The following is a 14,802-nucleotide window of genomic DNA, read 5'->3' as shown; positions in this document are numbered from 1 at the left end:
TCTGTAATTTTTCCTGGATATTATATGTTCATTCTGAAATAGAAATTTTCAAGTGAGATGCCAAGAATCTTTGGAATGTTTAGCCAACTGGTGTATATGACATCCCAAAAGAATCTGCAAAATAATATTTCTGCATAAAGGTTAAATCTCTTCGAATTTTAGTCACTTAGATTTTCATTTCCGAAAGGCATTTCTTTTGGCAAATCATTAATACCAGTTCCTGTTCATAAACCAGAATATTTTAAAAGGCCACTATGCAATTTTTTTATTGTCACCAGCTACAGCTTCTAAAAAAGAATTATTCCTTGAAACAAAAATGTGCCCCTAAAGAAAAAGCCAGCCATAAGTACACTAATTTTAAGTCTGTTTTATTTCCAAATCTCATTTTCTGAAATGATTTCTTGTTAATTGAATGCAAATTTTTCTCACTTAAAGAACAATATATTAATCTTAAAATAAAATTCTAGAATTTCCATATTTAATGGAAAGCAGTCAGAGGTTTTGTCCTGCTTAGCCAGTTTAAATTCCTATTTTTAGTGTATTTGTGTGTCTTCATTCAACTGAGTGAAGTAGCAGACCTTCATTCTAGTTAACATGCAGTGTTTGCATCACTTTTCAGAAGAGGCTCTAAAGAACTTTGACTTTTATAATGATATAAATCCCTATCAATTAGATGTTGTAATTTCTCCCATAAAAGGACTCTTTTGCATAATTACTTGACTTATCATCAGAGAAACTTCTGGCTTGTGAAAATATGCTCAAACAAATTCTAAAAAGGATCGTTCAGAAGGCAGTTCATAGGGCATCAGGCATTAAATAAAAATATGTTGTGAATTATCTCTATTAGGGTAAAAAAACCGAGCAGAGAAATACAAGCAGACGGAAATTGGGTATATTAGTTTTTAAACAGAATAAAATTATCCAGAGGAGAAGAGGAAAAAAAAATTTGTCCGACTTTCTTGTTATTGTGGTGGTCTTTCATTGTTTTGTTTTATTTGACAGATGTGGTTTTTTGGGGTTATTTTTAGGTTGATTTGTTTTCACCTGCTTTGTCCTATGTTGTCATGTCATAATTAATTAACCTAGTGAATTGCTCCATTGCATGTCTTATTAACCCTTCCTATGTTCATTCTCTCCTGACTTAAAAGAATAATCCATTAGAATTTAACCCTGATGGCTTGAAGAAGGCTGCTGTTCAGAAAGCCCTAAAGGTAACATTAATATAGTTGTCCATTTAAGGTCACAAAAGTAATTGGAAATGCACGAATGCCTGCAACACTCTGCTTCCAGCAGTGGATGGGATTTCTATTGCCAGATACATAGTCAGTGTGATTCTGTTTCACTTGAATTTGATTTCAAGAAGCCAGTGTCAGGATGTTGTTAAAATACTGTGCTCTGTGCTAATTTGAACTCTAGATCAGATCAGTGGAGTACAGGCTGCTTGAGAAGACTGGGGAAAAGTGCTGAGAACTAATTTGTAGTAGTAACTAAAGAATGAGGCTGACATGAAAGCTAAGACATCTTTCCCATACTGAGTGCTACCTTATCACTCAGCTCTGAATGATTGGTTTGGAATAATCTTGTTCCTACTAGATGTTTTTAGTAGGTTTTACATCTTTATATGAGTGCTAAAGAAATTTAGGCCAGCTTTTTGGTAGGCAGACTTCGAAAGGGCTGATGCTCAGCTGGAGAAACTTGACCAAGGGACAGACTTTAATAGGCTGTGAACAGCAAGTCTGTCACTACCTGGTGTTAGAGGTCCATTATATGTGTGTGTGCACATTGCTACCTGCTTAATTTGAATTAAAATTATTCCTATTTACATACCAGCATAAGTGACAGAGTCTTTTGTCAGCTCCTGTATTTTCATCATTTTATGAAGAAAGTTTCAGGCACCTTTTTGTGGACAAAAAAAAAAAAATGAAGACAACGTCACCTGCCATTTTAAAACACCATCAGTTGCAGTGTAATATGGCTTTCTTTCTGTTCTGTAAACCTTTGTATTCAGTTTTATTTGAGAGCTAAATATTTTTTTAAGTAGAAATGACAAAAAAAGAAAGGCAGCATTCATCCAAGAAAGGAGTGCTTTCTTAACAGCTTTATTTCTAAAGGAAAGTAGGATTCTAAGCAGTATGTGACATTAAAGTTGAGAATTATTAGTGAAAAAATATATCTAAATAATGCACTTTCTTAATTTAAAAATATAAAACATTTTAATGACTTGGTTGTAATTGTGACCTTACATGCATTAAGAAGATTTTAACTATCTGTTGATATATCTGATTTTCCTACAGGGTAGAACTCAAAGTAACCATGTATCCTACATTTTCTAGGCTTTTTAAACTGAATTAACACCTGCTTGAGATGATTAACTTTCATGTCTAAATTTTCTTTCTGAATTGAATTTTTGTTAGTTTAAATTGAAATTCATGAAAGAAACATATAGTTGGAATGTTCCTTTGCATATATAATTTGTTTCTAAACTGATGTTTGTTTTCACAGTTTGATGTAATGCTATACAGCTGGTGAGCAAGGCTCAGATATGGCAGATGGTTGATTCTCTAATAAAGAGTATTTGGTAAACTGTAGAAATATCCCTCACATACATTGTAGTGCATATTCTTTCTCCCCCAAACTGAAAAGTAGGGAACATCAGTGTTGGATACCACATCCAATTTAATAGTTCTACAGCACTGTATATGCAGTTCCTGAGTTTGTGCTTCCTTCATATCTTCCATCTGCATGCAATATTCATTTTGCAGATTTAACTATGCTTCATTAGCTTTGGGGATTGTAATCCTCATTAAAAGATAAGAATTTGCATCTTACCAGTTTCATTTAAAGAAAATGGAAATGAGTCTAAAACTTCTGCTTATTAGTAGCATTTTGCTTCAGCACATTCAGGTAGTTGGATGCCTTCATGCTGATGTGTTCACCAGCTACTCGCCAGTCTTCCATTCCAGCCGGCTGAGTAAAATACTGAGAATAATAGAGAAGCATGTAGTAGAATGCATATGATTTGTATTTTTAAGATGCAAACATTTAAGTTTCAGAGGGGAGAGGTTTTGCTTTATTCTGAAAGCAAAGTTTTTGTTTTTTTCTTTACCAGTCAGGAAAGAAAATAAACAGCAATCCCAACCCACTTGTTTTGCTGTCAGTTGGACACAAGGCACAGGAGAGTAAGGTAAGTTCCCACCCTTTAGACTTGGCTTTGTCTTCACATATTTGGTATGTCTGTGAGCTTGGCATTTGGCTACCAAAGCATGGAGCATATGCACACATTAAGTTGCCACCAGAACTGAAATTGGCAACGAGCAGCCAAGGATTACAACCTATGGCCTAAAACCACCTTACCAACTAAACCATGGCACAAAGGGTCACATCCAGTCTTTTCTTAAACACCTCCAGGGATGGTGGCTCCACCACCTTCCTGGGCAGCACATTCCAGTGCCCAATCACTATTTCTGTGAAGAATTTTTTTCTAATGTCTAGCCTAAACTTGCCCTGGTGCAGTTTAAGACTGTGTTGTCTTGTCCTGTCGCTGGTTGCCTGGGAGAAGAGGCTGACCCCCACCTGACCACAGCCTCCTTTCAGGCAGCTTCCTGCCAGGGAGGTGTAGAGAGCAATAAGGTTCCCCTGAGCCTCCTCCAGACTAAGCAACCCCAGTTCCCCCAGCTGTTCCTCATCAGACTTGTTTTCTAGACCCTTCCCGAGCCTTGCTGCCCTTCTCTGAACACACCAAACAAAACATGAAAAATGGCAAAATGAAAAATGTGCTCATCTCTTGACACCACCTCTGTTAGACAAACTGTTTGATAATTCGTGTGCTTCCTTTTTTCTTAACTTCAGATTAGATACAAGACCAATGAACCTGTATGGGAAGAAAACTTTACTTTCTTTGTACACAATCCCAAAAGACAAGATCTTGAAGTTGAGGTATGTGTCTCATTCTCTTTAGACACCTTTCTTTTCTAAGATGTTGTAGCAGTAAAAGTCACACATTAAAGGCTGGTATGAAATGAGACTAAATATAATGTGAGCATTATTAAAATTATGCTTAAAGTATTTTTTTATACCAGGCAATGAAATGTTTACTTCTATTTACTACTAAAAGGAAGAAAGACTATAACCAGGCTCTCACATGAATAACATAGTTAATGGTTGTCTAATTAAAAAAAAATCCAAAAGTAAATTTGGTATACCAGTTTGGAACTAGGAATATTTCCTCTTTCATATAAAGGAAGTTATTTGTTCAAAGGTCTGGTAGATGTAGATGTGGTGGTTACTTTTCTGTCTTACTTTTGCTTTAGATGGTAAGGTTGAAGAAACGAGGCTTTGAGTATATTTGTTTTTTCCTCCTTCAGTGTAAAGTTATCTTAAAATCAGGAAAACTTGGTTTAAGAACAAACTACTTTCAATATTGTTTGTATTTTTTATTTTTAAATAAAAATGTAGTTTCTTTCTTTGAATTCTTACAAAGCAGACGATACAAAGTGACTTAATTTCTGTGTTCCTTCAGGTGAGGGATGAACAGCACCAGTGTTCTTTGGGGAACTTCAAGCTGCCTCTAAGCCAGTTGCTAGAGAGTGAAGATTTAACTATGCATCAGCGATTCCACCTGAGCAACTCTGGTCCCAACAGCACTATAAACATGAAGATTGCACTCAGGGTACTCTAAAACCTTTCCCTTTGTAAACATCTGAAAGCATGTTTAGGGCTGTGGTGACTCCTGGTCTGCCAGCTTTTGAAGCAGCCAGTACATTTCCTTTGATGTCACCTGCCAAGTGTCCTTGGTTGTGCAGAGCTATCAGTACACAGAGATAGCCTCTAATTTAAATATACTCCATTTGAAAACTGTACAGTGCTCAAAGTTAAACAATTGTCGTCTGCATTAAAACCGAGGTCCCCTGTGGTTTTAGATTTGGAAATCATGTTTGGAATTTGAATTCCTTCAAATATCTTTTGAACCCAGTGAGCTACAGATCAGTGAAAAAGCCTCTATCTAGAAATGGAGGTGAGGTTTTGATGGTTTTAAAAAATAAAGTGTATAAGGAAAGGAAGTACCTGCATAGTACTGGAAAAATTCAAACCAGCTTTCAAGGATGTTGGAGTTTTGAAAACAAAACTTGCATACCTGAAAGTTGGTTTGTCTATTTTCTCCATCTAAATTGTTTTAATAAGGTATTATATCTCTTTGCAAACACTGTTACGCTTCTGTTATTTTTCTTTCTAAAGCAATTTATTGCTTATGTTTGATTAATAAATTCAACATATAAAAAAGAAAGTAAGAACAATTAATGAGAAAATATTGTGATGTAAAATTGAATTTCAAGAGAGTGGAAGAAAAAATTACAGAATGTCTTTCCAGATGGCTAGAACTGCAAAGTGAATAGCATTTACACCAGAAGTGCATAGAATGCAGGAAGGGAATAATGAGGAGAATGATTCTTAATGAATGGAGAATTTCACATTGTTTTATAGTTACTGCAGTTGCCATGAAGAAGGTGGAGTTGTGTTTTGTCATGTAAAGCATTTCATATTGTAGAGTTAGCAATTGTGAATGGTTTTGGTCCTGTTTTAGTCTCTTAACTTTGCAACTTGTCAACAACCAGTATTGTAATTTGTTCCTGTTTCTTAAACTGCAAAATAGTAACATTATGTGTATTTTCCTGTATTCAGGTCCTTTCTCTTGAAAAGCCGACAAGATCTCCAGATCATCAACACTCAGCCCAAGTAAAAAGGCCGTCTCTTTCCAAAGATGCAAGAAAATCATCTTTTAAGCCTCAGGTTCCTGTCTCGCCAACATCTGATCCCAACAAGCCTGTTCCAGCATCCCCAGTGACTGACAGTGATAAAAAGACTGACACAGCTGATAAGAATCAGCCTCCCAATGCCAGCCCACAGTGGCCAACAGATCTCAGCCGCAGCTCCTCCAGCCTGCACGCCTCCAACTTCTCCTGCTCGCCCAGCCACCTGTCGGTGAAGGAGCCCACGCCCAGCATCGCCTCGGACATCTCCCTGCCCATCGCCACGCAGGAGCTGCGCCAGAGGCTCCGCCAGCTCGAGAAGTACGGCCTGCACTGAGCACTGATGGCTGCTGCAGCACATCCCAGCTGAGTCACAAAGAGTGTCACCAAAGCAGGAGTGCTCAGTTCACATTCCAGAAATGTTCTTTACTGTTCAGTCATTGGGATTTTTTTGCTTCTTCCTGGTATCTCAGACAGAAGCTGCAATTAGAAGTTCCTTGCCACTGTGATCGTCTGCTAGATAAAGTCCCACTTCTTCTCATAGCTGCACTTTGTAGTTTCATGGCAGTATTTGCCTGTTTCACCACTGAATCCTATTAGCATTAATTAAGCCATTTAAGCTAGAAATGGTTGATCTTTTTAAATAACTCAGAGGGATATTAGACTATAAAGAACGTTAAATGGGTAGTCAGTTACTATGCAGCCACTGAAGATTGCTGCAGACATGCTTTCTTAAATTCTTGAATTTTTTTTTACTTGCCTCAGTGAGCAGCTGTACTTACCAAGTACAGACAGCTGAGCAGCCATTCTGCTCTGAATAGGAGACTGGAAACTATTCATTCCCTATTCATTGAGCTTCTCTGTGAATCTAAGTAGAAAGATTTTATTTTTTTTATTTGCAAGGGATTGAACCAATTCATCTTTTTCTCTGTCAGAGTTCATAGAATCAACTGAGTCATAGATGTTGGACAGAATCTCTGGTTGATTATCCCTCTGCTCAAAGCAAATCCCTCTTCAAAGTTAGATCAGGTTTCTTGGGCCTTGTCCAAACAACTTTTGGTTATCTCTAAGGATTGAGATGCCATAACTTGTTCAGCAACTCCAGTGCTTAGCCACTCCACTTTTAAAACATTCTTTCTTATTTCTGTTGAAATTTATCTTGCTGCAGCTTGACTATGGCCTCTTATTATTTTACTGTGTACAGCCATGAGGATTCTGACTTGGTCTTCTCTAAAATGTCTGCTTTAAGTAGTGGAAGGGCTGCAGTTGAGTCTGCTGTTGGCTCTCTCTTTAATTTGTACAAATACACCACCTGCTTATGTGCTCCAGACCCCCATTTATCTTCATAGTCACATGCTAACTTGTTTTGATTTTGTCAGGCTCTCTCCTGGTCCAAAACTGAGTTAGTTTGTTAATTGTGATAAAGATTGAAATACTACTCCTCACGTAATGCACAAATGTCATATTTTGTCATTTGGTAAGAGTGGTAAAGCTACAGGTAATGAGGTCCTTTATTGCAGACCAAATGCTTCTAGGTACTTTGATTATTTTTTTTTTTAATTTTAACTAAGAAAATACTGAAATTAAATCTTCATTCTATTTTTTTAAAGTGAATGACTTGGGGATTTTAATGGGTCAATCACTTTGTAGTAGATAGTCACAAAACAGGCACTCTTCTCCCTTGAAGATAAGATACCTTTCAAGTGACTGAGAAATGGCAAACATGGCATATACTGTCCTGTATGATATGGAAAATACTTAGTTCACACAAACTAAAATGAGCATTTCACGGAGATGAGGGAACTGCATATGCTGGCCATTCTGTAAAACACAAGTTCTTAAGCATGGTGCTTGCTTTTTATTTAAACATGACCTGTAAGTGTAAATTTATTTTAATCTTGTTTTCATGGTGATATAAACTATAGAAAAGTAAAATGGTTGTGGTTGTACTGAGCTTTTATGACAGAAAGTAGATTTAAATTATCACTATTTGAATCCCAAGAATATCTACATTTCTATGATAAGAGAATTTAGAAAAGAATGAGCTGGTCTTCTAATTGGCTTCTAGCCTTAGGTAAGAGTGGCCCATGCTTGAGGTTTTCATTGCAGTTAGCACTATTATTCTTTCCAATTTCCTAGATGCTGCTTTGATGTTTATTTTAGGGCAAGCAAGTTTTTTACTTGTAATGAGTAAAGTCCCATATTCATAATGACAAGAATACCTGGCCTATTTTGAAGAGCAGAGTTGCCTGCTAAGGAATTGAAGTACAAGAATCTGATGAGGATATGCTCACACACTTACATATGTTCTCTTCTTTCACATTGGTCTAGAGAAGTTAAATGGATAATACATGATTTCTGGAAAAACTGCTCAGTTAAGTCTTACTTCTAATGTGCATTTTAAAAATTAAGCATATTGTTCTGCTTTTTCCTGCAGTGGAACAACTCTGGGGCAGTCTCCATTAGGACAGATTCAGCTAACAATTCGTCATAGTTCACAAAGAAACAAACTGATTGTGGTGGTGCATTCCTGCAGGTGAGCATACTATACACAATTTCATATTTGGGCATATTTCTTTATAAAGTTTATAATACATATCCTGACTTACTCTTAAGTGGATTGATTAATCTTTCTTACTTTTAAAATAACACATGCATAAATAAAAAAATATACAGCACTATACTCAGAATAGTAAGAACTTTGTGGAAGATTTGGCTCTGATTTTATATTTGTCTATTATGCCTCGGTCAGATTTTAAACGAAAATGACATTTAGATTTTTATCAGTAGTATCTGAAAACTGTTTCTAAGAGACTGAATTTTTTACAGAATGACCAAAACACGTGATTTCTAAAAAACCATATCTAAACTTCAAATTCGAATTTAGGGAACATTGCATTTCCATCTCTGCTCTCTGCTTACTGGTCATCTGCTCTTGTGCAAGTCACTCCACATCATATTTTGTGCAGGGGAACTGCTTCATGTACTAAATTAAGTGATGGTAGTGTGGACACTTACATTCAACAATGTCTTGTTGGTTTTCTAAGTGCTTTTCCTTGTTCTTCCCTTCCACAGAAATCTAATAGCGTTTTCCGAAGAAGGATCTGATCCCTATGTGCGAATGTATTTATTACCTGATAAGAGACGATCAGGAAGAAGAAAAACACATGTATCAAAGAAGACATTAAACCCAGTGTTTGATCAAATGTAGGTTCTAAACTACGTGCAGTAGTTTTGTATCATGTAATTACAAGGCTGTCAAATCAAGATTTCTGTGCTTACTTGAAGTTCCTGGTTGTCACCACTAGACTTGATCATGCCTTTCTCTTCTGCTGTAACAGTTCTTCTCTCCTTCTATTCCCTGTTATCACTACAGCCCTTCTTGCTGTTAGCAGCCACTTCTGTCTTTGCTGCCTTCCTACACCAGTTCCATGCTGGTAGCTCAGCTGCAGGATTTGCTCTCCTGGCAGGTGGTGAGAACACGAGTGCCTTTAGCTGGCCAGTGCTGCTGATCTCCCTTCCTGCCAGGAAGCTTGGCTGGCTGAGTGCCTGTGCATGGTCACATTGCTCAGTCACTCGGTGGTACTTCTCAGCATCCAGGGAGTCAGGAAATTTCCTTGTAGGTTATATCCTGGCCCACATGTTGGAAGTTGTACCAACTTGTGCAATATTATATTGCATAAAAATCCTTATCCTTGCACTCATCTTTTTGATAGTAGTTTCCCTAACATGTCTGCCTCTTACTCTGCCACCCATTGCTTTTCCATAAAGACCTTTCTCAACTGACAGAAAATGAACTCAGAAAACACCAACCCAGTCCTTTTTGTCCAAGGCAAATCTGTAAATCATTAGCTAGAGGCTCTAGCAGATTTTCTCGGTAGTGCAGCTTTCTCCTGTTCATTCCAGGTAATAGATTTATTTCACTGTGCCTTTCCAAGGAAAATGTATTGCAAAGCAATAAAGCTGTTTAAGAACTGTAGTGACAAATAGATGTAAGTTGTGGTATAACCTTGTCCTGACTTTGTCTAAGTTTCAGCTCTAGCAAAGAACTATCTTTGATAGTTTTTTTTAGCCAGCCAGGAAAGAAAAGGAGCTCTGGTTATCAAGTACCAAGGATCAATAAGACTGACCAATCTTTTCCTTTTGGAAAATGCTAATACTGAGCTGTCAGCACAGTAGGATTCCACAGTCTCTTTCCTCTAGACTCATTGCTTGATCTTTGTCTCCTTTTGTTTTGTTCATGTGTTTGTTTGGTTTTACTAGTGGCCTCTAGAGGCCAAAGGTAACAGAAGTCTCAAACATTTGATGTTGATATTGATGACAGTTTTCAAGAAAAAAGTTAGGCAAAACATTGGGGTTTTTTTCTTCATTTGTCTCAGACCTCATTTTTTAATCTGGGGAGGGAGATGGTTTGGTTTTGATTGGAGTGGCAGTTTAGCTGTAGGAACTGAACTTGGACCTCTAGTACAGAATTCCCTCTAAAGCACCTCTTTGCCTATCAGGTTTGATTTCAGTGTTTCCCTGCCTGAAGTACAGAGAAGAACACTAGATGTAGCAGTGAAGAACAGTGGTGGATTCTTGTCCAAAGATAAAGGGCTGCTTGGCAAAGTAAGTTGGCAATAAGCAAATTCTGTTAATACAGTTTATTATATAAAGCAAAAATCCTCTTGACATATGAATTAGTGTTGACTGAAGCCTGGTTCAGGTATGAAGCTATCAAAAATTATAGGTGCCTTAGATGTCAGGCTTCAATAAGGGAATGAACAAACTGCAGAGTGAGACTTAGAAAGATGAGGCAGTAATCTTCTCTAGACAATGGTAAGTTCACAGCAATAAAAGAAATGTGCTTGTCAGACTTATGAATCATGCCGTCAGAGAAAGGAAAGAATATGTAGAAACTAGGCAATATTGCAGAAAATGTTCAGACAAAACTGGAAAGACAAACGAGTACTCAGGGAAACACAGAAGTAATTAAATTCCCAGTTTGTAAAATCCATGAGAAAGAGCTGCTACTGGAGACATTCCCAATGCCAACACCAGCTGTTGTGTTTGTAACTTCAGTGTTCTATAGGCACACATTAAATCACCCAATTTGTTACACACGTGACTGGAGCATGAAAAAGGAATAGTAAATTCCTACACCTTTTCAAATTGCCATATTTGAGCTCTTGAAGAAGATGAGAGATACAGAATTGTGGTCAGTTCATGGTAACAGTGTCCTCAATTTTCCTGTTCATCTGGAAGGCTGTTGGTAGGAACACATCTGCTGATTGCCACTGCCTTGCTGTGACGTGCTCTGGGACTGTACCACAGAAGGGTGTGGGTTTTAAGGTCAAAATCAGCAACTTGGAACTTTGGGCAGATGGCAGAGAGCTGTGATGACAAGGATATAAAATACATCATTTACCAATGGCATTGCTTACCCTGTAGTTTACAGGATTGTCAGATTTGATCTTTAATAGAAATAGAATGAAAGGCACATACAGTGCATTGACTGGTAATTTAACTTTCCACAGTTATTAATACCTCTGGCATCTGAAGAACTTGCTAAAGGCTGGACCCAGTGGTAAGTATAACATTTCCTTTATTAATAATAATATTACATAGTAACAACTATTGTATTAATAACAGTTTTAATAATACATGCTAAATATAAAAAACAATCCTTTGGTTTTTTCTTTTTCAGGTATGATTTGACAGAAGATGGTACAAAACCAAATGGTGCAAGTTAGGCCCATGGACACCAGGACTTCCTCACGCATAATTTTGCCAACCTTTATATATTTTTAATGCATTGTTTTCAGAGATGTACCAATGTTATTTTTATAGCTTTGCTGATTTAGTTCTTAGACACATCCCCAATAATTTTATAACACTTGGTCATTTTATGTAGACATAGCTTTCCTCATTGTTAAACTTTATATTTTATTTTGCTAAACAGTTCTATGTGTTACTGTAATGTGCAATAGTACAGTAAAGTAACCTTTTGTGTTTAAATTGATCTTTATTATGGCTGTACCTATTAGAAAGTGAAAAGAACATGTTCTGCTGTTTTCCTGCCTTGTTTTATATCTCACCAAGGTATACTGTACCATGTAAATATATACTATTTTTTTATAATTCTTTCATGCTGGTTTGAATTCAGAAGAAAATTAGATAAAGGATACAGATATTTTCTTCTAAATGCATGTTAATTTCTTCAGGTGAATCTCTTTTGTCTTTGCAGCACAATGGTCTTAATCATTTTGTGATACTCTGCAAAAAGAAACTGCAGAAAAACATTTTTACTTTATTGTGTTTCTGGCCCAGTGGGGCTAGCTTAAAATGTATAAAACATTAACATTTTAATATTTATATATAAATGTATTATTGGGAAATCATGTTATAGAATATTATAAATAAAATGAGAAATCTATAAATATTGTATAAATAGAGGATGAGGTCCACAAATAACAGTTTCTACATCTGAGTTTTCATTTAATGGCATAAACATAACAAACAGTACAGTTTTATTATACAGGTTTGGTTGGATTTTGTTATTTATTCCTGTACTCTGGAGTACTAGACGTGATCTTTTGAAGGTATGAGGACATGGATTTTTCTGTATTATAAAGAAGATGTCTAACCACTTTAAACTTTCCTTACCACCATGTTTCACTTATAAGTAGACAAATCAGCTTGCAAGTTAAGTTCACATAGTAGGCATATGTACAAGACATATGTTATTTTTATTATACAGTACTGTGCTAAAATAGTATCTTATGTGATACCTTCTGTAATCCTCACATGAACACCAGTAGGTAAGAAAGTGGGGAACTGAGATGAAATAGACTGTCTTTGACAGTTGCTTCATTGCTGCTTGGGATGTTTGGTGCATGAGCAACATGCACATCAGTAGTCCAGGCAGGTTTTGAGCAATGCTGTCCTTCTCCTGGAGCATTGCTGTGGGCTGGGCAGGAGGAACACCGTCAGCACAGACTGATCCAGGCAGGCAGGATCTGAAGGGAGACTATCAGCCCCAACAGCTGAGCTCATAACTCTAATTTTTTGAATTATGGGACTATTTTTTTGTACTCAGAACTGATCTTTCTTTTTCTGGAAAGTTTTTTCAGACTGTTAGAAAAATGTGCATTAAGAATCCAAGAGAACAGCTTGGCTTTTGCAAAGCCAGTGTCCTCATCCTTGGAGAAGTATGCAATTAGACAAAGTATATTATTTAGCTAAGATTCTAGAATGGTATCTCAGCCAAGAAAGAATTTTAATGCAGAATGATAAACTCCTGAAATTAGCTTTATTGTAAGAAAACTGACAGAACCTTAACTCTAGATGTAGAATTTGCCTACATTACTAGATGTACCAAAGTGCCTACCATAGATGTAGCTTTTTTTGTCTTTTTCAAGTCTAAAAATTTCAGTTATCTAAATTCAATTTAATATGAACATTTGTTGTGGATATGTGTGACCTGCACCATACACCTCTATACAGTGATGGCCTTCTCATTTCCATGTTTTATACAACAATTTTATCAAACAATCTTTCATTGTAAATTGTACTTTAACTGCTGTTACTGGGCTGGGCAATAGAGATTCTTTGTAGGAAAACATTTCCATTTGAAGGCTTTACTGTATACTGGAATGTATGTGTAGCCATAGATTCACTCATCTATTAATGTAAAATATATTATGAAATAGTTATTTTCTTTGCTAGTTCTCCATTAAGATGTTAAGAATGGAAAGACAGAATTATTCTTAATGCAATGAAAATGAAGAAACCAAATGCTGATCTGAATAAATCAGGTCTAAGCATGGCAGTTCAACATAATTGTCTTTTGCCTTTGTTCAGTCTGAAGTGGAAGGATTTTTGCTTTACGTCTTGGCCAGTGACTGCACAGTTTGATCTGTAGCCAACAAACAGGGTGTTAAACTGATTCAGTGCTCCAAGTCTTAAGTGAAGTCTGGAGACAGAAAACTGCATTTGAACAAAAAAAAAAAAATCTGTCTTCTAAGGTGGAAAATAATGCCATATTCAGGCAAATGTGAAAGAATAGCACAAAGTGAGTAATTGAATAAAGAATATAGGGCAGGTTTTCAAAATAGCTCACTACCTAAAATTAGGGATTGGTTTTTAGAGATCCCATTTTCCATTTAGGAATCTGAAATGAAGAGATTGAACTGTCATTGCAATTCAGCAACTGGAATTCCCATAGTATGTAATCAGTTCTGGATGCCAGATCTTCAGAAACATTCTCCTGAGTGAATTTGGATCAGACTGTGAGTGCCTAGGTGAGATGGATTCTTTGGATAGTGGATGCAACTTCTGTATTACCAAATTCTAGTTGTTCCATTTATATGAAAGCAGAAAGGACAATTTTGCCTCTGGGCAAAAATTGCACCTCATTATCAAGTCATTTATTCAATGTCAACTGATAGCTTTTCATGTAGTTCTTGTTTATCCTGTGCCTTAAAATATGAACATATGAAGATGTTTAAAAAATGGTTAAAAACCAAGCTTTGTTACCTGTATGTACCAACACATGTTCTGTACTATTGAAACTGTTTCTAGAATTACTCTGCTTCACTGACAAGAAAACCAGCTTTCTTAACTATAGCAGTGGTATAACTCAAACTCAAATCAGCATGCATATCACTTGGAGGTGGACTAAAAGAGTTTTAATTTTCTGTCTTGAATCCTTTATCAGAGCTGCAGCAAATGGTGAGAGTTAAAATGAGAACAAAGGGTAATCAATTTTGTACAGATTGCCTTTTTTGCTCATGTAATTCTACATTATGATGCATGTATTTATTCAATAAATGGTTCGTATGGAAGTCGGTGTGTTGCTTCCCTCTACACACAAACCCTCCTTCTCCTCTCTTGCACATCCCTCTCTAACTATTCAGTGAAGTGAATTTTTAAAATAGTCCTGTATCCAGACTCCTGTAACCTGGGGAGCCTTGTGTAAGGTCTGTAGGCAGATTTTTGGGTCTTATATGAGAAAAAATGAAGTGAGAAGTGCAGGACACTTCATGGGGATTTCTGTGCTTGTTGTTCTGGAACA

The 14,802-nt window shown here is 36.6% G+C and overlaps 1 protein-coding gene and 1 long non-coding RNA gene across 6 annotated transcripts in view; one reads left to right on the top strand and one right to left on the bottom strand.

Annotated features, from left to right (window-relative positions):
- ESYT2 (extended synaptotagmin 2) overlaps positions 1-14,572 on the top strand; it is a 76,988-nt gene extending 62,416 nt beyond the window's left edge. For 3 of the 5 annotated variants that reach the window (XM_030264285.4, XM_030264283.4, XM_072925320.1), the window contains 10 exons: positions 1,149-1,211; positions 3,110-3,184; positions 3,850-3,936; positions 4,520-4,669; positions 5,680-6,068; positions 8,185-8,283; positions 8,823-8,954; positions 10,250-10,355; positions 11,264-11,313; positions 11,434-14,572. In XM_030264285.4, the coding sequence (XP_030120145.1) occupies positions 1,149-1,211; positions 3,110-3,184; positions 3,850-3,936; positions 4,520-4,669; positions 5,680-6,068; positions 8,185-8,283; positions 8,823-8,954; positions 10,250-10,355; positions 11,264-11,313; positions 11,434-11,479 (1,197 nt within the window). In that variant the 3' untranslated portion in view covers positions 11,480-14,572. The remainder of the gene's footprint in view (positions 1-1,148; positions 1,212-3,109; positions 3,185-3,849; positions 3,937-4,519; positions 4,670-5,679; positions 6,069-8,184; positions 8,284-8,822; positions 8,955-10,249; positions 10,356-11,263; positions 11,314-11,433) is intronic. The other 2 variants (XM_030264284.4, XM_030264286.4) reach the window with 1 other exon arrangement.
- Positions 2,084-8,852, bottom strand: LOC140682577 (uncharacterized). Its single transcript, XR_012054427.1, has 2 exons — positions 8,766-8,852; positions 2,084-2,979 (listed from the first exon to the last, which is right to left on the bottom strand). It is a non-coding gene; the product is annotated as an uncharacterized lncRNA (long non-coding RNA).
- Positions 14,573-14,802: the final 230 nt, after the last annotated feature.

Source organism: Taeniopygia guttata, chromosome 2 (genome assembly GCF_048771995.1).
Source record: "Taeniopygia guttata chromosome 2, bTaeGut7.mat, whole genome shotgun sequence".
NCBI classification, from domain to species: Eukaryota; Metazoa; Chordata; class Aves; order Passeriformes; family Estrildidae; genus Taeniopygia; species Taeniopygia guttata.
The sequence above is the reverse complement of the archived record's forward strand: the minus strand, read 5'-3'. Positions and strand labels throughout refer to the sequence as shown.